General features: G+C 36.8%; 1 protein-coding gene across 5 annotated transcripts in view; it reads right to left on the bottom strand.

The window, feature by feature from the left end:
• Positions 1-23,918, bottom strand: part of kif28 (kinesin family member 28) — a 40,015-nt gene that overhangs the window by 12,719 nt on the left and 3,378 nt on the right. For 2 of the 5 annotated variants that reach the window (XM_073928214.1, XM_021467304.3), the window contains exons 3-16: positions 23,075-23,278; positions 22,765-22,800; positions 19,880-20,107; positions 17,469-17,623; positions 16,358-16,466; positions 13,025-13,092; positions 11,350-11,492; positions 11,159-11,280; positions 6,602-6,692; positions 6,443-6,503; positions 6,206-6,329; positions 3,367-3,529; positions 1,653-1,756; positions 900-1,007 (exon numbers count right to left, since the gene is read on the bottom strand). In XM_073928214.1, the coding sequence (XP_073784315.1) occupies positions 900-1,007; positions 1,653-1,756; positions 3,367-3,529; positions 6,206-6,329; positions 6,443-6,503; positions 6,602-6,692; positions 11,159-11,280; positions 11,350-11,492; positions 13,025-13,092; positions 16,358-16,466; positions 17,469-17,623; positions 19,880-20,107; positions 22,765-22,800; positions 23,075-23,278 (1,716 nt within the window). Of the gene's footprint in view, positions 1-899; positions 1,008-1,652; positions 1,757-3,366; positions 3,530-3,976; positions 6,330-6,442; positions 6,507-6,601; positions 6,693-11,158; positions 11,281-11,349; positions 11,493-13,024; positions 13,093-16,357; positions 16,467-17,468; positions 17,624-19,879; positions 20,108-22,764; positions 22,801-23,074; positions 23,279-23,918 lie in introns of all 5 variants that reach the window. The other 3 variants (XM_073928213.1, XM_073928212.1, XR_012393244.1) reach the window with 2 other exon arrangements.

Below are 23,918 nucleotides of genomic sequence, written 5' to 3' on the forward strand. Positions count from 1 at the left end.
TGAAAAGTTATGATGTAGAGTCGGGTTGGCAGAAACTACAAGCATTTCCGTTTTCGCGAAGTTAAGCTGAAGATGATGATCTTTCATCCAGTGTGAAATGTCTGACAGGCAGGCTGAGATGCGAGCTGGAACCAAGGGATCATCAGGGGTGAAAAGAGAGTGAATTTCTTTGTTTTGTTGAACACAAAACTAGATATTATGGAGAATGTTGGGGGAAAAAGTCAGCCATTGACATCCATATGACTGTTTATTTCCCCCCCAATATTTTCAGTCTTTTTTTGAACAGAAGAAAGACGCTCAGGTTTATTTTTGGGTGATCCAACGGAGAAATTCCTGGTGCAGTTTTGACTGCATGTTATAAGTTTTTCACAAGTTTTGAGACGATAAAAATAGCATTACATTTATACACAGAAGGATTATTAAACCCACCGCACAGAAGTATTTTAAATATTCAGTCAGTTCAGATTATATTGATACAACTCTAGGGCTGCAACTCTATTTTATCATTGGATAAAATAAAAATAAGCAGCGTAAGCATGCAACCTAAGACTGCTAGATTGTATTTCATAATCGAACACAGTTCAACCATTCCTTTAAATGTCTCAACATGAATATCAGCTGAAACAGAAATATTTTGAGTCAGCTGTGAGATAATTGAACACCGGTGTCCTCGTGCTTCAGCTTTACATCTGATTCTGTAATCGCGTTAGCCTTTTATTCAATTACACCTTCAATGTCCATGTTTTCAAAAACATCTAATAACATTTTAGAAAACCACGTCACATGACATTTGTGGCAAACCCCGGTTGCAGCTTTTGGAGATATTTGCTTCTCTAAAATATCTTGCATTTTCAAAAACGAAAGACTTTTTTAATAAAAAATAAAACCTCATTCCTCACCTGTTTGCTCTCTACAGACGTCACTTTCACAGCGATGTCCTTCTCTAGGTCATGACCTTTAGAGTCCGACATCGCCAGATTCTTGATTTCCAATTTGAATTCAACTCCCTAAAAAGATTAGAAATGCAGTATTTATGTTTAGATTCTAATCCATTAGTTGTGCAATGCATTAATACATTTGTAGAAATGTCTAGTGACAGATGTTTTTGTACATGATGACTTTAGTTCATATCCAAAAGTGTAAGTTAGTTCATATACAACAGTGTAAGTGCCAAAGTAAGAAGCATTTGGCCCAATTATTTATTTTATTTACTTATTAATTTTTTTAAATAGACCTACTAATATACTTTGAAAGTAGACCTTACTTTCATTAAGTCTTTAAATGGATATTTTACTGAAAATAATATAGAAAATCCTCACCATTTACATACACTCTAGTGGTTTTAAACATCTATAAATTTCTTCAGTTGAATACAAAACAAGATATTCTGTAGAATGTTGAAAAAAACAGCCATCAACATCCATAGTGTAAACAATAAATACTATGAAGTCAATGGTTATTTTTTCCAGCATTCTTCAGTACAGTATATATTTTTTTGTGTTCAACAGAAGAAAGAAACTGAAGACGAGGTAGATTAAATGATGCCAGAATTAAACATTTTTGAGTGAGCTATCCCTTTAAGCTGTATTTAATAGGCATTTCTGTGCCATTGTTTCCCAGCAAATGAATACAAACTTAATGGCTGTACTCACCTTCTTTAACTCTGCACTCATTTGATTGGCTTCTGTCACCATGGGCATCAGCTTGATATAGTCATAAAACACAGCTAGTAGACTGGGGTCCGGCTGGTGCGGCCCTGCAGATGTTGATATGGTTCTATTAATCTATTCAACTAAATGGAGATAAAGCTGAAATATACTATAAATACTAGATGAGATTATATTATAATCTACACAAAAGATATGAGAAACAAACAAACAAATATAAATAAATAAATATATATATATATATATATATATATATATATATATATATATATATATATATATATATATATATATATATATGTGTGTGTGTGTGTGTGTGTGTGTGTGTATACACACATATATATATATACATATATAAACATACACACACACACACACACACATATATATATATATATATATATATATATATATATAAATATATGTGTGTGTATATATACACACACACACACACACACACACACACACACACACACACATATATATATATATATATATATATATATATATATATGTGTGTGTGTGTGTGTGTGTATATACACACACACACACACACACACACACACACACACACACATGTATATACATGTATATATATATATATAATTACTTGAACATAGAAATCTTAGCAAAGTAAATATTGAAGAAAATAAAAAGACATTAATCAAACGCTAATCCAAAAAAAAAAAAAAAAGCTAAATTAAACTGTTAATGAATAATATAAAAATGTGTGAATTAGAAATAAATTAACCAAATTAGACAGCAAAAAGTACAAAAACACTACTAAATAAATAATGTAGCTGTCAGGGTTCTGCCACTCTGGTCTTGTAGATTTTTGTTTTGGTGGCCGAGTCCGGACACTAGCTCTGTCTAATCATGCCCTGTTGTGCTCGGCACGAGTTTTCTTGGGTCGAGCAATTGTTTTGTCGTGCGCGTGTATCTCTGTATGAGCCCCATTTGTGAACGTGCATGGACTGTGCGCGTCCCCGCTTGATGCGGGCGCGTGAGGTCTTTGCATGTTAGCAGGTGCGCGCTCCCGTCCGGTTGTTCAGGTTCGCCTGTCTGCAGCGTGGTGTTTCATTCCCAGCATCTCAGTCCAGTTGGTGTCTTGCGTTCAGTCTTCTGTCGGTGTTGTGTTTAGCACATGGTGCGTGTTTACATGCACCGCGTGCTTGTGTTGTCATGAACACGCAGTTAATGAGTTATATCATTGGCTGCGTGTTCTAGTCTTGTTTTATGTGAGCACATATGGCTTGTGTTGTCTCTGTGTCATGTGCTCTCCCGTCTATGGTCTAGTCCTACCCTCCTTGTTAACCCATTATTAGTTAACGTTCATTTGTTTGTGTTAATTTGCTTCTGGTTATATTCTCCTCATGTCTGATGTTCTGTGCCAGTTCGTCGTCTAAACTCCCCCTGTGTTCTTGCTCTCTTGTCTCGCCAGCCCAGCCAATTTGTTTATCTGGGGTGGTTTTTGTTGTTCTTTTGTTTTATTGTAGTTAAGAATAAATCATCTTGTGTTTGCATTTAAGTCTTTAGTCCCTCCTCCTTCCTGAACCGTGACAGTAGCATTATATGAAATAAGTAAATTTAAGTAAAAAAAATTAATTCAAATAGTAATAAGTACTATAAAAACATATAACTTGTAGATATCTAATTAAGAATGACAGTCATGTTAAATATAATCTCCCCACATACGTACGGTGGCCCTGATCATCACACAGAGACTGGATGTGGAAACCCTCGGCAGCTGCCAGCTCAGACTGGAAGTAATCATAGTCATAGCGGCTCCAGTCCTCTGCCGAACGCTCTGAAGGGAAGCCAATGAAGAGATATGTGCTGTTCGAACCCAGGACAAGTCGATCCTTCAGCAGCACAGGACAATGACAGGTTACCACTCCACCAAAACATGGATTATACCTTACTATTTCATATTTTAAAAACGCACAGTATTATGAATTAAGAAATAGCATTTATACCTGGTATTAAAATGCATTTACTTCAATGAGAGAATGTTGCAAAATACAGGTGTAGATAGGTTGTGAAACATTTGTAAGAAATACTACACTTAAAGAGTGACAGTGGTGCAGTAGGTAGTGCTGTTGTCTCACAGCAAGAAGGTTGCTGGTTCGAGTCTCAGCTGGGCCAGTTGGGGCTTCTGTGTGAAGTTTGCATGTTCTCCCTGCGTTCGCATGTACAGGTGAATTGGGTAGGCTAAATTGTCCGTAGTGTATGAGTGTGAATGAGTGTGTGTGGATGTTTCTCAGAGATGGGTTGCAGCTGGAAGGGCATCCGCTGCGTAAAACATATGCTCGATAAGTTGGCGGTTCATTCAGCTGCGGTGACCCCAGAATAATAAAGGGACCGAAAAGAAATTGAATGAACGAATGAATACTACACTTCAAAAAAAACTCCCCTAGAGTTAAACAAATCTCTGGGTTCGGCAAGAGCATTTTTAGCTTAGCTTAGCATAGATCATTGAATCGAATTAGACCATTAGGCTCTCCCTCAACAATGACCTGAGAGTTTAGACAATTTTCCTATTTAAAGCTGGACTCTTCTGTAGTTACATCATGTACTAAAGACCAATGAAAAATAAAAGTTGGTATTTTCTTGGCTGATATGACTAGGAACCATACTCTCGTTCTGGTGTAATAATCAAGGAAGGATGTTCAATCAATCAATCAAGCCTTTATTTGTCACTACACTTTCGTATAGCGAAAATTGGACCCCCCAGACCATACACAAAACATCACAAACAACTTTTCAGGGGAGACAGATCTTAGGAGGTAGCATTTAGAAACGAAGAAAGATACATTTGGACAGTTAGGCTAAAAAACACCCCCTCAGCTTGCTCTTGATTAGGATAAAATGAGAAAAGGGAGAAAAACAGCCCTATCTTAGCATAAGCACACCGGCAAGACACAACATAGACAGAGGGGATGGGAACAGGGGTAATGGAAAACAGTCCGTTGAGTGCGGGCAGCCAACTGGCCCAGCAGCCATTTCCGGCGCAAGTCACAGCCCCGCCCACGCCCCACGTGGGTAAAAGCCCAAGAAGGCATTTGGATGGGGATCGGTGGTGAATGTTTATCTGTAGATATGTTTGTGTGTGTGTGTGAGCCTGCATAGTCCAGAGTCCTGCAGGTGTCCTTGACAGGGGCAGGAATTTCAGAGCGTCTGCTTATCTTGCTTATCCCAGGGAGTTGTTTACTTCCAGCCGAGGCCGTCTGGCAGGAGTAAGAGGAGAGCCGAAAAAAAGACAGTAAGATACTTCCACTTTAGGTCAATATCTGCCAATTTCACAGATATTTAATGTCCATCACTCGTCTCCCGATCTGGCCAAAATTTGTTGCAGAGCCGCTAGCTTCACCTCGATGGTTTCCAGTTTGCGGTCAAGGACCATAGTCTGATTCGCGACCCTACCCATCAGTGTTTCAATCAAGCCGGCCAGCCTAGTGGGGTTTTGAGCTGCGCTGACCGCTTTTATCAGTTTCCGATATCCCAGGGCCCCGCATAAGCCCATCAGCAGAAACCCTGTTATCAAAGTTCCGAATAGGTAGATATCTTCAATATCCTCCAGAGACAGAGCAGCTAGACAGAGGACTCTCCACTTCTCCCACCAGTCCATCACATATCCAGCTGCGAGCGTCCCCGCAGGACAGCTGGGTTCCCCGGAGCCCAGCGATCTCGTTGAGAAGATGGTGTCAATTGCATTCAGAGACCAGTTGTTCAAATTCATAATTCCTTTTTCGTTTGGAAAGCAGGACAAGGAGAGCCTCAGAGATAGAATAAGACGAGACAAGACGTGCTGCAAGGAGAGATATGGGACGGAGCGGGAAGAAGAGCGACCGCCTTCGCCGAGAGCCAAAGAAGAAGAAGCACAGTTCATGAAACTAGTTCTGAGTAATCTCAACAAAATGACAAATGTCTCCATGGTTGCAGGATTTTCAGATGCTGCATAACATCAATGTGCCTGCTGCAGCCACAGTACGACAATAAAGATCCTTAACAATGATCAGACCATTAGATGATGCTAATGGTCTAATCCGATTCAATTATCTATGCTAAGCTAAGCTAAAAGTTCACCCAAAAATAAAAAAATCTGTCAACATTTGCTCACCCTTGACTTGCTTCAGAGTTTCTCCAATCACTTCCATAGTAGGAAAAACAAATACTATATAATTCATTGGTTACAGGATTTGAGCATTCTTCAAAACATCTTCTTTTGTGTTCAACAGAAGAATGAAACTCATAAAGATTTGGAACCACTTGAGTGAGAAAATAGTAAGAGTAAATATAATTTTTGGGGAAACTATCCTTTTAACACAAGTGATCATAGGAGAATGCATGCTAATACCCGCTGGAATTCATCTTGGCTTTTAATTAGCTTTATGCTATATTCCCTATGTACACAACATTGGTTATCTTTGTATAACAATGTCAAGTGTATTGTCCCTGTAAAATAAACAAGCAAATAAAAAAATAAAAAAATTATTACAACACGGAAAATATAATAAAATAGGCATAATAAAACCAACCAAATGCTGCAGCTCTGTCCTTTTAGATACTTGCAGTCCGTTTACAATGACCTTGGCTCCAGACACAGGAGTAATGGAGACTCTCCTCTGCTGGTTGGAAAACACAGCATGCTTCTCCTGAATGCTGAAAACAGGAAAACAACCAATCAGCTCACATTTCCTTGAGTATTTATTTAATACATGTTCATAAAAACCAGTAAAGACATTTATGGGATGTCTTAATCATGCATGACTTACCCTAGACCTCTGATTGAGAGCGCTCTGGGTGAGTTGTCTGCTAAACCAATATCCCATTCACCTTCTCATAACAAGGCAAATTAAGACAAATAGTGCAGTCGGTGAATATAGAGGATTTAATATAACTGGTCTGACGTCATTGGGGTAATATGAACTCACCTTCCTGAATGAAGAGCTTTACTACACTTGATAACTGAGCGTCCTCGTTGACGTTCATAATGTACGGGTACATCTGCATCATCCTTCGTTCCTGAGGATATTCACAAGCAAGAGACAGAGGGGAAAATATTGAATAAATATGGAAAATATGGAATATATTTTAATAATGACATATACAGTTGAGGTCAGAACTATTAGCCCTCCTGAATCATTAGCTCCCCTATATATTTTTTTTCCACAACTTCCGTTTAATGGAGAGAAGATTTTTAGTTTTAATAACTTATTTCTATGAGAATCAGCACCTCCAAGTCAGAGGCTGTGGTGCTCCACTGGAAAAAAAGGTGGTTTGCCATCTCCAGGTTGAAGGAAAGTCCTTACCCCAGGTGGAGGAGTTCAAGTATCTTGGGGTTTTGTTCACAAGTGAGGGAAGGATAGAACGTGAGACTGACAGGCGGATTTGTGCAGCGGCAGCAGTAATGTGGTCGATGTATTGGTCTGTTGTGGTGAAAAAGGAGCTGAGCCAAAAGGCAAAGCTCTCGATTTACCGGTCAATCTACGTTCCTACTCTCACTTATGGTTATGAGCTTTGGGTAATGCCCGAAAGGACAAGAAAGGAATAGAGAGGAATAGAGATTTTTTACCTGGGGATACTCATCCCGAGGTCCTCAGATTATGCGGAGTCACTGATTGGATCCAAGACCAGCGACGAGATGATCCCAAGGATTCTATATCCGGGACCAGGCCATATCCTGAGCTGCTGCTGCGCTGATGGTCGTGGGGAGTGGAGAACATGTGTCTGATTCTAGCAACGCTCCAGGGACAGACGAGTCTTCGCTGAGGCCATCTTCCAGCCTCCACCGCGGTGACTAAAGCACTGCACAAGACTTTTGGCCAGCGGAGAAATTAAAATGGTCGTGCCCAACTGAGTCTGGTTCTCTCAAGGTCTTTTTTCTTCACTCCCATCAGGTGAAGGTTTTTTTCCCTCTCCGCTGTCGCCACTGCCTCGCATGGTTCAGGATTGGTAGAGCTACGCATCAATGAATTGGCTCTTCAGTGTTTGAACTCTCAGTAATGATTAAATCACACTGAACTGAGCTAAACTGAACTGAACTGAACTTAAACACTAAAACCTGAACCACACTGTTCCAGTTACTGAACCACACTGTTCCAGTTACTATGACCATTTATGTGAAGCTGCTTTGATACAATCTATATTGTAAAAGTGCTATACAAATAAAGCTGAATTGAAAAAAAAAGCTGAATCTTGGATACAAGCAGCTGAAATTAATTTTCTTCGCAGGGTGGCAGGGCGCACTCATAGATAGGGTGAGGAGCTCTGAGTAGAGTCGCTGCTCCTCCACATCGAGAGAAGTCAGCTGAGGTGGCTCGAGCATCTGTTTCGGATGCCTCCTGGATGCCTACCTAGGGAGGTGTTCCAGCCATGTCCCACCAGGAGGAGGCCTTGGGGAAGACCCAGGACACGCTGGAGGGACTATGCCTCTCGGCTGGCCTGGGAATGCTTCAGGATCCCCCTAGATGAGCGGAAGTGTCTGGGGAAAGGGTAGTCTGAGGTTCTCTCCTAAGACTGCTGCCCCTGCAACTCAGCCCCGGAAAAGCGGCAGAAAATGAATGAATGATGAATGAATGAATTTCTGATTTCTTTGCCGTGATTACAGTAAATAATATTTGACTAGATTTTTTTCAAGATACTAGTATTCAGCTTAAAGTGACATTTAAAAGGTTAATTTGGCAGATTAATGTCATTCATTCATTCATTCATTTTCTTCTCGGCTTAGTCCCATTATTAATCCGGGGTCGCCACAGCGGAATGAACCGCCAACTTATCCAGCACGTTTTTACGCAGCGGATGCCCCTCCAGCCACAATCCATCTCTGGCTAACATCCACACGCACGCACGCACGCACAAACACACACAAACACACTACAGACAATTTAGCCTACCCAATTCACCTGTACCGCATGTCTTTGGACTGTGGGGGAAACCGGAGCATCCGGAGGAAACCCACGCGAATGTAGGGAGAACATGCAAACTCCACACAGAAACGCCAACTGAGCCGAGGTTCGAACCAGCGACCTTCATGCTGTAACGCGACAGCACTACCTACTACTCTTTTGTAGACATATATTAAAAAAATATATATAGCTTAAAGGGGCTAATAATTTTGACCTTAAAATTAAAAACTGCTTTTATTCTAGCCAAAATAAAACAAATAAGACTTTCTCCAGAAGAAAAAAAATTATAGAAAATACTGTGAAAAATTCCTTGCTCTGTTAAACATCATTTGAGAAAAAAATAAATATAATAGGGTGAATTATTTTCCCTTTAACTGTATATTGATGACTGTTGATGGGGAATTGTTCTTAACAGTGTTTTAACAGTTTTATTATTTAATTGAATGCCGATTCAGAGTAGTTTTAAACAATATTAAAGTATTAAACATTGTTCATTGGAATAAAATGTATATAATTATATTAAGTTAAAAAAGAGAAATGTTGCTTTGGAATCTTAACTGAAATAAGCTGAATTACTGCAATTATTAAAACTGAAATAAATTAAAATGAATACAAATTTCAGATTAAGGTGATTTTGGTATCACTGAAAAACTAGTGTTTAATTATGGTTTTAATTTATTTGTTTATTTTTAATATGTTCATGTTCATTCAATTATATTCAGTTAAATTTTGTTTTACATAGTCTTATAGTTTTAATTTTAATTCAATGGATAGTTCACCCGAATAAAAAATGCACTCACTCTTTACCAAAACTTTATGATTTATTTATTTATTTTATTTTTTATTTTTTGCTGAACCTGAAAGAATGCCGATATCCATTGACCTTCATAGTACGATAAACAAATATCATGGCAGTCACTGGTTACAGGTTTCCAGCTTTCTTCACAATGTCTTCTTTTGTGTTCAACAGAAGAAAGAACAACTGAAGGGTAAAATGATGAAAAAGTAAATGATGATTGAATAAATAGTTCTTTGGGTGAACTCTCTCTTTAACTATAATAAACCTATTAAATCAACCATTATACAGCAAATGATTTACATGAAGTTTATATTTGTGGAAATATAAATTTCTATCAACTAATTCCAAATGAACAATAATCTACGTATAACTGAAAAGTTATATTCTCTGGTTTTTAATTATATGTAATGTAATGTAATGTGTATTTATATAGCGCATTTATTGTGTATGGTCATACACCCAAAGCGCTTCACAATCATAAGGGGGGTCTCTCCACACCACCACCGGTGTGCAGCATCCACTTGGATGATGCGACGGCAGCCACAGGACAACGGCGCCAGTGCGCTCACCACACACCAGCTATTGGTGGAGTGGAGAGACAGTGATACAGCCAATTCGGTGGAAGGGGATGATTGGGAGGCCATGATCGTAAGGGCCGATAGAGGGACTTTGGCCAGGACACCGGGGTTACACCCCTGCTCTTTCACGAGAAGTGCCATGGGATTTTTTTATGACCACAGAGAGTCAGGACCTCGGTTTAACGTCTCATCCGAAAGACGGCGCCCACTGACAGTGTAGTGTCCCCTTCACTTTTACTGGGGCATTAGGACTCACACAGACCACAGGTTGAGCGCCCCCTGCTGGCCTCACTAACACCACTTCCAACAGCAACCTGGTGTTCCCTAGTGGTCTCCCATCCAGGTACTGACCAGGCTCAGCCCTGATATATATAATTTCATTAACATCCCAGCTAGGAAGGACATTAACCTTTTGTCTTTCTGATTACAGGCTAAGCCAATGTAATGCAAATTGTCAGTTTCACAGCATGGGGTGTCTATTGTTTTCTCTTTTCGATCAAATGGTCAGGCGGTTTCTGTCTCCAGAACAAGATGAGATTAGGGCTGAAAAAGCAGTTTACCCTGCCGACCACAACTCTTAATTAGCATACTTTGTTTAGCTATATCCCCTCCTCCTAAGAACACAATATAGACATGAAATCTTTGACTAATTCAGACTTGTGTGAGACTTGTGAGAGACTTGTGAAAGAACTTGCAGACTGCAGACCTCTAGTAGGCTCTTGCAGACACATAGACATCTTAAAGACGCTGTATGACTGCAGATTAACCAACACGTCTCAATAAAGGAATTCTGCTTGTTTCGAGTCTCCTGGACTGGGTTCTCTCTTCTTTTCACTCATTTATTTTTTTTACAACAATTGCACCTATAAAACTATCTAGATTGATCATGCAAACTATAGATCAAAAACCTTTCAACATATAAATAATGAACTACTATGCAATATGATAGACCATAACATTTTTGTAAAAACACCAAAATCGTTTCAACTGAAATGTTCTGATCAACTACTATTGTTAAAGACGGACTTAAAACATAAAACACAAAACACAGTCTGTTGTGTATGTTTTTTTTTCCTATGGAGAAAGTCTTTGATGACATTTGGAGGAACTTTTATATTTACATTGTGAGTTTTGCATCTGCATTCAAAGTAATGCTCCATTGCTAAGAGGATCTTGTAAGCATCAAGTCAACGCATGTGTGTATACCTGTGTTATAGTGGCATACTGAGTCTCCCAGTCTTTCAGAGCCTCCTGCAGATGTTGCTCCCACAAAGTCTGAATGGCTCGAATCTGCAGCTCATTATGAGTCAGTAATCGCCGCAGCTCCTCTAAAACAAACAGCAGCATGAATGAGATGAAATGTGCCTGCGTTCATGTCTTTGCATAACCTCACATACTGCTCTCATCCTCTGCTTTACGGCCTTCTTGACCCAGTCGGCTTAGTCTTAACAGCAGTTTTGCATTCTCTGCTTTGAGCTCCTTCACCAGTCGCTCAGTGGGACTCTCATTCACCACAGCTTTATTCTGGATCTTTTTTGCCCTGAAAAGAGTGATGTCCCATAATTATTTTGGAATGTACAGTTGAGGTCAAAATTATTAGCCCCCCCATTTATATTTTTCCACCAATTTATGTTTAATAGAAAGAGGATTATATCAACACATTTCTAAACGTAATAGTTTTAATAACTGATTTCTAATTAGTGATTTCTTTTATCTTTGCCGTGATGACAGTACATAATATTTTAGATACCAGTATTCAGCTTAAAGTGCAGTTTAAAAGCTTTACCAAGTTAATTAGGCAAGTTTTAGTATAATAAAAGTTTGCTCTGTTGACAATCGAAAAAAATGTTGCTTAAGGGGGCTAATAATTTTGACCTTAAAATGGTTTTTAAAAAATAAAAACTGTTTTTATCCTTGCCGAAATAAAACAAATAAGACTTTCTCCAGAAGAAAAAATAACACAGAAAATACTGTGAAAAATTCCTTGCTCTGTTAAACATCATTTGGGAAATATTTAAAAACAAATTCACAGGAGTGTTGATAACTTTGATTTCAACTGTATGTCATATGTTTGCCTGATGACATTATTGTTAGTTTATTTGGGGTGTAAATCATACATATGCACAATAGGCACATTTATTCATGAAGTTTTAAAAATCCATGCTAATCACTTCACATACTCTCGATTTCCTGTTTAATTTTATAGAAAACATGAAAACCGGCATCATCAAACTTTGTTTGTTGTGAATATGCCCCCTCTAGTGGTCAAAGGATATACTGTGCCTTTAATACTTTTAGCCAGTGATACGATGTTTGTAAAGCCTTAAAAAAATTCTATGATTTGATTTTGATTACATTCGATTAAGTTGAAAATTGATATATATATATTAATATTAAAGCTACATGGCTAATTTACGCAACCAATTAAATATTTATTTTGACTCACAAATGCAACAAAAATATAAGTCCATCTTTAAACACAATTGTTAAGCAAATAATTGATAATAATACAATAATCATATTGCTATGCATATATATATATCGATCCATATTGATGTATTGTTACACCAGCATGGCAGTTATATAAACCAGGGATGCACCGAAATTAAAATTCTGGCCCAAAATCAAAGCGGCTATTCAATAATTATTTATCATTTCATTTAACAATATAAAACATTTTTGTACAACTTTGTAAATTTATCTCAATAACTTAAAAATTATACTGATTAAAAAAACAACAACAAGGCAATTAAATCACCACATTTTAATGACAGAAGATTTTATTGACAGTTAATAAGTCGAGAGATCGTCATTTGCGTTGCCATGACAGCACATTAGTTCTATTGCAAACAGCAGGAACAAGTATACTACACAGAAATGTCCTTCGGTGTGTTATTAGAGCAGACTTTTCTGTTTTTCTGGTGAGGATGTGCAGTTCATTCATAGATAATTATGCTTGTACATGAACGGCATATTGAGCTGTTTTAAGCACAATTATATTTGGCATTTGGTGCATCCCTAATATAAACCAGCAACGTCACAATTGAATGTGACTTTAATGTAAAAACTCACCTTTCTGCGTACCGAAGAGTAGAAAGAGACTCTTCATAGCAAATATCTGCAGGGCTTAAGGTTGCAATCTGTGTATGACAATAGGAAACACTTAAATGCTAATTATAGTTTCTTGCACAGACCGATCATTTTGCTTCAGACCACAATGTATTATTAGGAGTCATGGCTATTAGCATGAGCATTGCTAGGCCTATTTTAGGGAGGCTCCATATTTCTACTCAGCAAAACTTTTGCGATTAGCTCATAAACTGTACACTAAATTATCGCCTCAGTCCTCTTTAAATTTGATAGGAAAACAGCGGCAGAATTCGGCTCCTCCCCGTATTTCGATTTTCATTTGATCAGCAAACCACATCCGTGGACAGCGAAAGAAAGTGTTTTTATTGAAAAAAATGTTATAATATCTGCTTATTTGCAGTTCTTTGATATAGATAACATTGTATCACCCTGTATCTCAATGTCAGTGAGAAGCAGTCGGGTTTTCTCAGCGTTCACCTCATCAGCACAGCTGTTTCCTCCAGCGGAACATGTAACTCTTAACGAACATTTCGCTTTTTTTTATTTCAAAATGAATATCAATATAAAACACTTTACAGTGTGTGTGTGGCATTAACTATACCATACAGTCTTCCACATAAAGGATTAAACACAGTGACAGAACCACTGAGTGAATGTACTCATTTTAACTGTCACTGACAGAGACAGGAACATCAAATGTTGCCTAGTATAAAAAAAATACTTCTTATTTATTATTATCATTTAGATCATGAAATATGTGAATTAGCCTGTAAGTTTAAAAATATACATTTAGATTTGTCATTTAAATAGAAAAGTGGCAATTTATTTAATACATGGAAACAAAAAATCCACTGGAATATAGAAAGTGGTTTTTCCTGCAGTAAACAGGGGGGTTTAAGCCTATTTGGCTTATTCATACCTCAAACAGCTATGCCCATCCATAGATATATACACTAGATGTCGCCTGGCCTATTGTTGTCTGTTGGACGGAATGCGTCAATAGCGCCGCCATCTTGCTACAGGGTAGCGCTCCTTTGAAATGAATGCGGGACCAAGGTACAGTGGAGGACTGTGGCCATGCAAAGCCAGAGATATACACATACACACATATATCTGTGATCGGGAGTTTTCCTGGATGTTAGTATGTAATTTTTTTTTCTAATTACGAAAATTATAATTTTACATCACTTTTCTACATTGATGGATCAGTGACCGCACGGGCATTCCTGACAAAAAGCTTGTGTTTGTGTGTACAGAAATGTACTATTCACCCTCCCTGTTAAATTTAATCTAATCCGTGTCCTGAAACACACCTCCTCTTCTGCTTTCACTCCTCATACTGACGGAGAGAGCGATTCGTTTGTGAATGAATCCCCCGAACGACTCTTTCACTAACGTTAGGTGACAATAATACAAGTTTCTGGCAGCGCAGTATCTCGTTGTCATATTTCTTTTGCATTGTTTGCTGATTTTATTCAACAAAACTAGCATAAGCCGAGTGTTTAGTGCGAGTTGGAGCTGCTTTGCCGTATGGTGAAGTGCAGTTGAATGATATTTGTCCTGGGAGCACTGTACCAATGTGGCGGCGCTATTGACACATGCTCAGGGTCCCTATGCGATATCTAGTGTATATATATCTATGATGCCCATCTATGTAATACAGTGGAACACTAGTATACAACCCATAATAAACAAACATTTTTATTACTATTAAATTTATAAATTTTTTAATCTTTATTATTGATAAATGTATTATTATCAATAATTTACATTTTTGATAATTATAAATGTAATATTAGGCTTATATATATATATATATATATATATATATATATATATATATATATATATATATATATATATATATATATATATATATATATATATATATCCTTAAATCGCCCCTGGGTATTAGTAATTGTGTTTTTCCTGTGTTTTTTAGACTCAAAGTGCTGGAATGACTTGCAGTTTATAAATCACCACATGACAAAAAACCTCTTTAATGTTTCACTGTTGTAAAAAAAAAAAGTGGTAACACTTTAGAATAACTATCTGTTATAACTAGTTAATAGATCATTAATAAACTGTTAGTTAATGAGTTATAAATGACTTAACTGTATTTTAATGATTCATAACTATGCCTATTAAATTAGCAATAGATCATGAACAGGCTGTTAGTAAAGTACCTACTAAAGACTTGTTAAGTATCAGTTAATAGTTTATATATGTTACTGGGACGTTATTCTAAAGTTGCAACTATTCTTTATTTATTAACTTAGTAAATGAGGAACAGTTGCAACTTTAGAATAACGTCCCAATAACATACTTAAGCTAAAAACTAAAACTTAACTAAATATTAAATCACACTTTACAGAGCAGTTGTTCATACTTTGTTTACCGTCTACTAATACCAGTGAAACTTTTGTAGAACTTTTCTAATAAAATTATTTATTTATTTATTTTGTTTTCATGTTTAGCACAAAAAGTGCCCAAAGCTCATGGGTTTGTATTCTTGTATACTGCTGTTCTGCCATGTGATGTCTCAGTATGTCAGTTTCTATACATTAAACACAACGTTCAACATTTCATCTGTGGAGTTTCTTTGGTAAAATACAGCACACAGAAAAGCCTATGAGTGGAATAAGGTTAAGGTACGAACATTTCATATTTTTAATATCAAAACAAATTTCTGTAGCTTGAACTTGTTGCATCCATTTGCTGTTCTACTAAGTTTCATTGTTATTAGTAGATTGTTAACAAACTATGAACAACTGCTCTGTAAACTTTGAGCTAATATAATAGTTAAGTGTTAGTTATTAGCTTATGTATATTATCAGGACGTTATTCTAAAGTTGCTACTATTCCTCATTCACTAACAGTTAATAAAGAATAGTTGCAACTTTAGAAAACCGTCTCAATAACATAATTATTTACTGATACTTAACAAGTATTTAGTAAGTAATTTAGCTTGCTCATGATCTATTACTAATTTATTAGGTCTAGTTATAAATCATTAAAATACAGTTTACAAGTCATTTATAACTTGCTAACTAACTGCTTGTAAGTTATCTATTGGCTATCTCTAAGGCACAATTATAAATAATTAACAAACTATTAACTTTTATTTAACAAGTCATTTATAACCCATTAACTAACAGTTTATTAATGATCTATTAACTAGTTATAATGGATAGTTATTCTAAAGTGTTACCCAATAAAGTCATCAACATCTTGTACGGTCTGAAGGGATTTAACAGCAAATTATTGCTTTTACCATAACTCGAGAAAACTATAGACAAAATTAGACAATCTTACCATGACGGTTCGACTGTTTCCACCAAGAGCAGACTGCAGGAGTTTAGTGAGGACAGAGTCTCTGTATGGGATGTATATTTTCTTCCCAAGAGCCATATCTGCTAGAGCACTATATGAATATGTACATGCAAAGACAGGTTATAAGAGGACGTAAAACACAATGCAAACTACACTGGCCTTAAAATGTGTCAGGACACTTGAACCACACTTACAAACCCTATGTTAGTGGATTAATAGTCAAATAAACGAAAGTATTGATGAAGCATTGTTGTATATTTTAATAACGTTTTGTCTCTCAGAATTTCATCCTACAGCTTGACCTGGCAAAAGTTTAATTAGAAAATAAGTGATAAAACTGTGATAAAGTTAAATAAAATGGTTTCATTAACTCCAGCTGATCCAATAAATGGTAGTCCATAGACTGCACTATTCCCAGACTAAATTGCACTCTATATATTCTTCTGAATCATCTCTATGTGTTAAATGCAAGTCCAATGTGTGTACACTGGCTCACATATTTTGGTTCTACCCAAAAAATGTCTACATTTTGGACTCAGGTTTTCTCTTTTTACTCTGAAGTACTTCAGACCGATTTTCCTCCTGACTCCTGTCTTTGAAAACTGTAATCTGGATCAAATCCAGGCAGTTTAATATGGGATGATTATAGCAAAAAAGGTAATATTGTTGATGTGGAACAAAGAGTTTACAACTGAATTTGAGACATGGCTTACAGAGTTTTGTTTTTTATTTTATTAATTTTTTTAAGGGGTTTTCACCTTTTTTATTGACAGGACAGTGGAGATTGACAGACAGAAAAGTGTGGGGAGCTCATGTTACCTGTAATGCATTACCCCCAACATTGTTGCTGACAAATAGGCAAAACCTATTGATCTAAAGTATTGTGGCAAACTATAAATAATTAAAATGACAGTTAGAGTATTTTGGTGCTGCACTGCGAGTCTTTTAATAAAAATGCCATCACATGATTGAAAAGTGTTTTTGTTATATAATCTATTTTGACACTGAATGACATTTTTTTTGGGGTCTTTTGTAATTAGCCATAAAATGTATGCTTTACATGACCAAAGTTCTATAGCATGTATTTGCTGACCTGATGACATTTCCAAGGGTAGTCAAACTGAGGTTGATGGCAGTGCCCTCTTTCAACCTGTCGCCCTCTGAGCCCGATGACCTTTGCCTCTCACTACCAGCCAAGTCCACTAGATAAATATTAGACTGTTTGGTGATGCACTCCTTAGAGAAGATCTACAAGCACAGTGAAGATGCAAGTGAAAAAGAAAAACAACAACAACAACAAGGATGCAGAAAAAGAACTCAAGCTTATATTTTAAAACAGCATTCAGATGATGTTAAGTGTGTTTGTGATCAGCTTGTTCCAGTTTGGGAAGTGTTTTGTTCAGATTTATGTTCTGTGGCTGCAGCAGTTTTTTTTTTTGTACAGCATCTTTACTAAATTAACTTTGTTCGCGAGAGTTAATGAAGGTGTAATTTTGTATGTTTCGCTAAATCTTATTTAATATTTTGGTATTTTTGGCGGCATTGTGGCTCAGTGGTTAGGACTGTCACAGCAAGAGGACCCTGGTTTGAGTCCCAGCTGGGTCGGCTGGCATTTCTGTGTGAAGTTTGCATGTTCTCCCTGTGTTAGCGTGGATTTCCTCTGGGTGCTCCGGTTTCCCCCACAGTCCAAAGACATGCGGTACAGGGGAATTGGGTTAATAAAATTGGCTGTAGTGTATGAGTGTGTGTGTGAATGTGATACTGTATGGGTGTTTCCTAGTAGTGGGTTGCGGCTGGAAGAGCATCTGCTGCGTAAAACATATGACGAAATGGTTGCCGTTTCATTCCACTGTGGCGACCCTTGCTAAATGGGGTCTGAGCCAAATGAAAATGAATGAATGAATGAATAAAACTGGTGGAAATGCGCGCACACCACTTCCCACACAAAAGTTTTGATCTCTAAAAAACTTGATGGGAGAATAAGTGCAGCTGTAAGTAAACCACCCGTTTTTGTACGTATACCATGTTTACAAGTGAGACTGATGATTTGGATTTCTGTCTTCTAATCTGTCTCAAGTAAGGATCAACGTTTATTTTTTTTCTCATTACTTTATTAATATGATTATTGAATCAGTATTTATTCTTGAATTGATTTTGACTAATGAATAAAGGTAACATTTGCCTGCCTCTTTTAACTCTATTTTCAGGAGCCACGAAACCAGGTTATTGGTAGGGCCAGACATCTGCAGACTTTTTTTTTGCTATTTTTTTTTTTCCTGAGAATTTCGTAAAAATCTGTGAATTTATGCAGAACCATTTCAGGTGTATCATAACTAAAAAACTTAAATAAATGCATTAAAAAAATAACTTTTTCATTTTAATTCAATGTTTACAATGCAAATCCAGATAGATCCACTTATTTGGTAAACAAAGCAAGTCTCTCATATAATATCTCTACTAAAAGACAGAAAATATTATTTTACTAACTGTATTGTAAATAAATCAAATTAACATTTTATTATTATTATTATTATTATTATTATTATTATTATTATTATTATTATTATTATGTCACAATAATATTAGTAAAATTTATTTAAAACAGAATAAACATAAATTTACGCACATTTACACAATTAAATACACAGACTCAATGATGGGCTAAAAACCTGCGGAAATCTGTAAATTTCTGCGAGCGCAGAGTCTGTGTGGGACTAGTCATAGGTAATGGAGACCTTTTGAGTGGAACTGTTGAGCATGATGACTGAGAACAACTGTTTCTATTATTATTATTATTATTATTATTATTATTATGAGTTAATACAGTCTAAAGTGATTTTGACATTATTATTATGTGGTATATCCGTTTAAAGTAATTTTCCTTTTTATTCAAGACAGACATTGTGAAGTGAGAATATAGCAGCCTGCATAAAGATGATGCCAGTTTTTATACCGGTTTTGATAAAGACACTCAGCCTTGGGTAAGAGACAGACTGTACTTTGAGTGTGTGTGTGTGTGTGTTCTATTCGATTGTGGATCCTATTCATATGACTGAGGTCAGCTCTAAACAGTCTAGTGGATGTCTTTTTTACCTATTTTTTTATTTGTTTATTTGGCAGAGACAGTGTACATTAATTAGCATTTCTGCAAAAGAACCAGAATTAGCCAGAGGGCTATATTTCATCTGATGTTTGTATGCTTGAGATATTGTTCAGAATTGTATGCACACACCTACATGTAATTTTCCTAGTCTATCTGTGTTTTAAACAATCTGGTGTATGACGAAGTTAATGACGTTATGTGAGAGTATAATAGTTGTTGATTTGTGATTGTAAGCAGAGCAGCCTACGACCTCATTATAGTGTTGAAGCTGGCTTCTGCTGATGACACTGCAAACTATCTTCAGTAAACTTTCTGTTTCTTTGAATCTCTGACTCTAGCTCTTCATCTGACAGACTGCTCATTTTCGGGTTAAAACTGCAAATTATCCCGCCAAGACGCACCTGTTTGAGCTGGACGATGATGAGCATGTGTGAGCGGCTGCTGCTGTTGTTGATGTGTGTGGCTGCAGTGGTGCGTGTTCGTGTGCCCTGCTCCATCAGCTGCTCCACCTGCAGCGCACTGTCACAGGGCACTCGCCTCAAACCTTCCACATAGAAACCCGTCTGCTGGTCCTCTCGCACCCGCAGGCCACCCGCAGACCGACTGCTCTTCGACAGCAGGTCTACAACCTGAAGAGCCGTTTCAGCATCACATATAAAGCATTATGACAATCAGCAGGTTAAAGTGTAAAAATCAGTTGAAGTCATAATTATTCGCCCTATTTATAAATATATAAATATTTATAAATATTTCGCCCGAAATATTTTTTTCAAATATTTCACAAATTATGTTTAACAGAGCAAGGAATCTTTCACTGTTTTATTTATTTTTTCTGGCTAGAATAAAAACAGTTTTAACTTAAAAAAAAAAAAAAACATTTTAAGGTCAACATTATTAGCCCCTTTAAGCTATATTTTTTTTGACTGTCTACAGAACAAACAACTATCGCAGTGTTTAAGACTTTTTCTTATATATGTCAAAAGGAGATAACAGATCTAGTAATGGCAATATTTGGTGTGACACCTGAAGACCTTACACTACAAGCAGGTCAATTAAATGCACTAGCGTTCTCTTCTTCTTTGTTGGCCCGAAGACTACTTTTGCATTGGAAGTCAACTAAACCACCAACACATGCTAAATGGGTAGAAAATGTCATGGCGTACCTAAAGCTTGAAAAACTCAAATATAGCATCCAGGGCTCAAATAATAGATTCTTCAAAGTTTGGAGACCCTTCCTGTCTCATTTTGAGAACAGATTTATTCCAAAAACTTGAATTGTAAGCTCCCTCACCCTCCCTAAATCTTTTTTTTTTTGGTGCCTTTTACCTTTTTCTTTTTATTTAATATTATTTCACCTTGTATTCATTTCATTTTTTATGTACCTTGTTCCTGTATATGTTTGAGTTGCTCTGTTTAAAAGTTCAATAAAAAGATTTGTCTACTAAACCCAAGTGCTGTTTTGGGATTTCCGCCTGGATTTTGCCTACCTAAATTTAAAAGCTTCCCAAATCCACATTCAGAGGTGTAAATGCAAAAGTTTGGTATGATTTAAAAAAAAAATAGATTTTTAATAAAATACTATTAAAAGTGTTTAAAATAACTGTATATGTTGTCTGTGTTATAATAAACACCTTAAAAAGAGGCGCTTTTTGCATTTTTTTTTTATAAACTCAACTTTGAAGGTGTACCTTTTAGGTTCTGTGTGGTTTAGCGTGTTGTAATTAATTTTGGTGGTTAATGCACATATCTGTAATCATAGAAAAAAAAAGAAAAAATGTCTCTACCATAATCTATGCAAAAGTTATTGTATTCCAACTGATGTGAGGTGCTGTACAAGCCACAGGGATCGATCATTGTTTTCATATTTCACTATTCTTTTGTTTGATCAAACATAATTTACTGTGTTTGGACCACGTCAGACATATAAAAGGATTACTTATGCACATCAACTCAAAAACAGAGGAGAAATGACCCTGAAGAGCACAGCATAAGGTAAGAGATGACAGCTTTCTGTGCTATCTGGGGCTGCTTATTGATCATGAATGTATTGTTTTCCTTTCTGCGCCATGGAAACACAGCGATTCATTCGACAACTGTTTGATATGTGAATATAATTCAGTAAAAAGAACGCTAGAACCGTACAAGCACCGACGAGAGCTTTCATTTGAGTTATAACTTGTACATGTGTCGTTTGTGGATACCCAGCTCGGGTCTCCAAAATACTGTGTATTTAAGTGTAAATAACTTTTGTACAGTAGAATAAAAACCGAGGTGATGCATATGTGTGTAAAATATAGCTTCTACACTCTCAAATGGAACCACTTACGGGGGTCTGGTGCAATGGTAGCCCTTTAAATCTTAAAAGCCAAGCTCTGTATTCTTGGTTTGTATCCTATGAAACTTTAGAAAGACAAACATTTTGGATTTTGGTTTTCTTCAAGCTTAAGAGCTGTTTCATTATGCTGGAACACACATGGATGCTCCATCCATAAAATTGTGGAAAAAGAAAATATTGAACTGTGTTGGACTGGAGAGACTAACTTTTATCATCAAAGGCAAGCAGAAGAATATATGAATATTATGTATATTGTGTGTTTGTAAACATGTATTTTTTATGGTATTGGTGTTTTTGTTATGGCAGCACGATGGCGCAGTGGGTCAGTTGGCATTTCTGTGTGGAGTTTGCATGTTCTTGCCATGTTGGCATGGGTTTTCTCCGGGTGCTCCGGTTTCCCTCAGAGTTCAAAGACATGCACTAAAGATGAATTGGGTAGGCTAAATTGGCTGTGAGTGTGTGGGTGTTTCCCAGAGTTGGGTTGCAGCTGGAAGGGCATCCGCTGCGTAAAACATATGCTGGATAAGTTGGTGGTTTATTCCGCTGTGGCAACCCCTGATTAATAAAGGGACTAAGCCAAAAAGAAAATGGATAAATGGATGTTTTTGTTGTTTTGTCATTATCTATTTTTCAATGTTTTAATTCATTATTATTTTTTTTATTTACTTATTTTATTTTTAATTATTTGTTTTTAGTTATGTCATTTGAATGTGTATATGTGTATACACATAAATAAGAAGGGTGTCGATGTGTGCTGTTATGTAGGCTGCAAAAGGAAAAAAAATCAATAAACATATTTGAGGAAAAAACCTATTATGTTTAGAAATGCATTGAAAAACATCTTCTCTTCGTTAAACAGAAATTGGGTAAAAATATACAGGGGGGCTTATAAATCAGGAGGATTAATAATTCTGACTTCAACTGTGCATTAGCATCAAACAAAAGTCTTACCTGTTCATTGTAGATTTCCAGCATGCTGAAAAACACCTGAATTTGGTTGATAAAGTTATAAACGCATTTTAATGTATTATTCTTTTTGTTTAAAAACTTGGTAACACTTTAGTTTAATAACTAGGGGCTTATTACCCGTCTATCAATAAGATATTGGCTGTTATTGGGATCACTTCTCACTTTTAACTAGTTGCTTATTAACTTCTGCTTATGTCATATCCCCATATTCCTTAAACAGTCCTTTTACAGTAACATTACAGTGTTACCTGAGCTATTTCCTGAGATATTACATAAATGCATATTGACGAACCTGACACTGTCTGCTGTCCTGCATGCTCCTGATAGACTGGAATAGTCTCTGACAGAGGGTGGGGATCAGGCCTTTATTAGGACCATAACCAACCATGGAGTAACTCTTCCCAGAGCCGGTCTGCCCATATGCCAGCAATGTGGCATTGTAGCCCTGCAGCGCGTTATCCAAAATGCCTTGCCCCAAATCCAGAAACACACTCGCCTGTAAATAACCAGAAACAATAGACAGATCAAATCAACTAACATTGTTAGTTCAGTTGTCACCTCTAAAAAGGATAATTCACTCAAAAATGAAAATTGTCATCATTTACTCGTCCTCTACTTTCCGAGTAACACAAAGACAGATATTCTGAAAAATTCTCAAGGAAAAACAGTCATTGACTTTCATAGTAGTGTAATGGAGGCCAGCTAGTAAGTGCTGTGCAAGTAAACCTCACTCCTTTGACCTCTAAAGGTGCTCTAGCAACAGATGCAAGAGCCCATGGTCTTTAGCTTCCTTGGTAGAGCACCTGACTCCCTTACGGAAGGTCGCTGGTTCGATAGCAACTCGGAGCAGGTTGGGTGGCATAGGACCAGCAGGGTTACAGTGTTATTTGTTTTTTACTATGGATGTCAATGGCTGCTTTTCCCCAACATTCTTCAGAAAATCTTGTTTTGTGTTTAACAAAAGAAATTAATCTGTGTCTTTTGAGAGCATATATGTTTGGCTGTTCAGACCCTGATCACAACAAATGCATTTTTAAAATAGTTTTCTATTGGCATCAAGTGTTTTGCGCTGTGTTTATGTGCCCCGTGTGCTTCTCACATTCGCCTGCAGCGCCTCACAATTTAAGCCATACCTC

Source organism: Danio rerio, chromosome 17 (assembly GCF_049306965.1).
Source record: "Danio rerio strain Tuebingen ecotype United States chromosome 17, GRCz12tu, whole genome shotgun sequence".
In the NCBI taxonomy this organism is placed as follows: domain Eukaryota; kingdom Metazoa; phylum Chordata; class Actinopteri; order Cypriniformes; family Danionidae; genus Danio; species Danio rerio.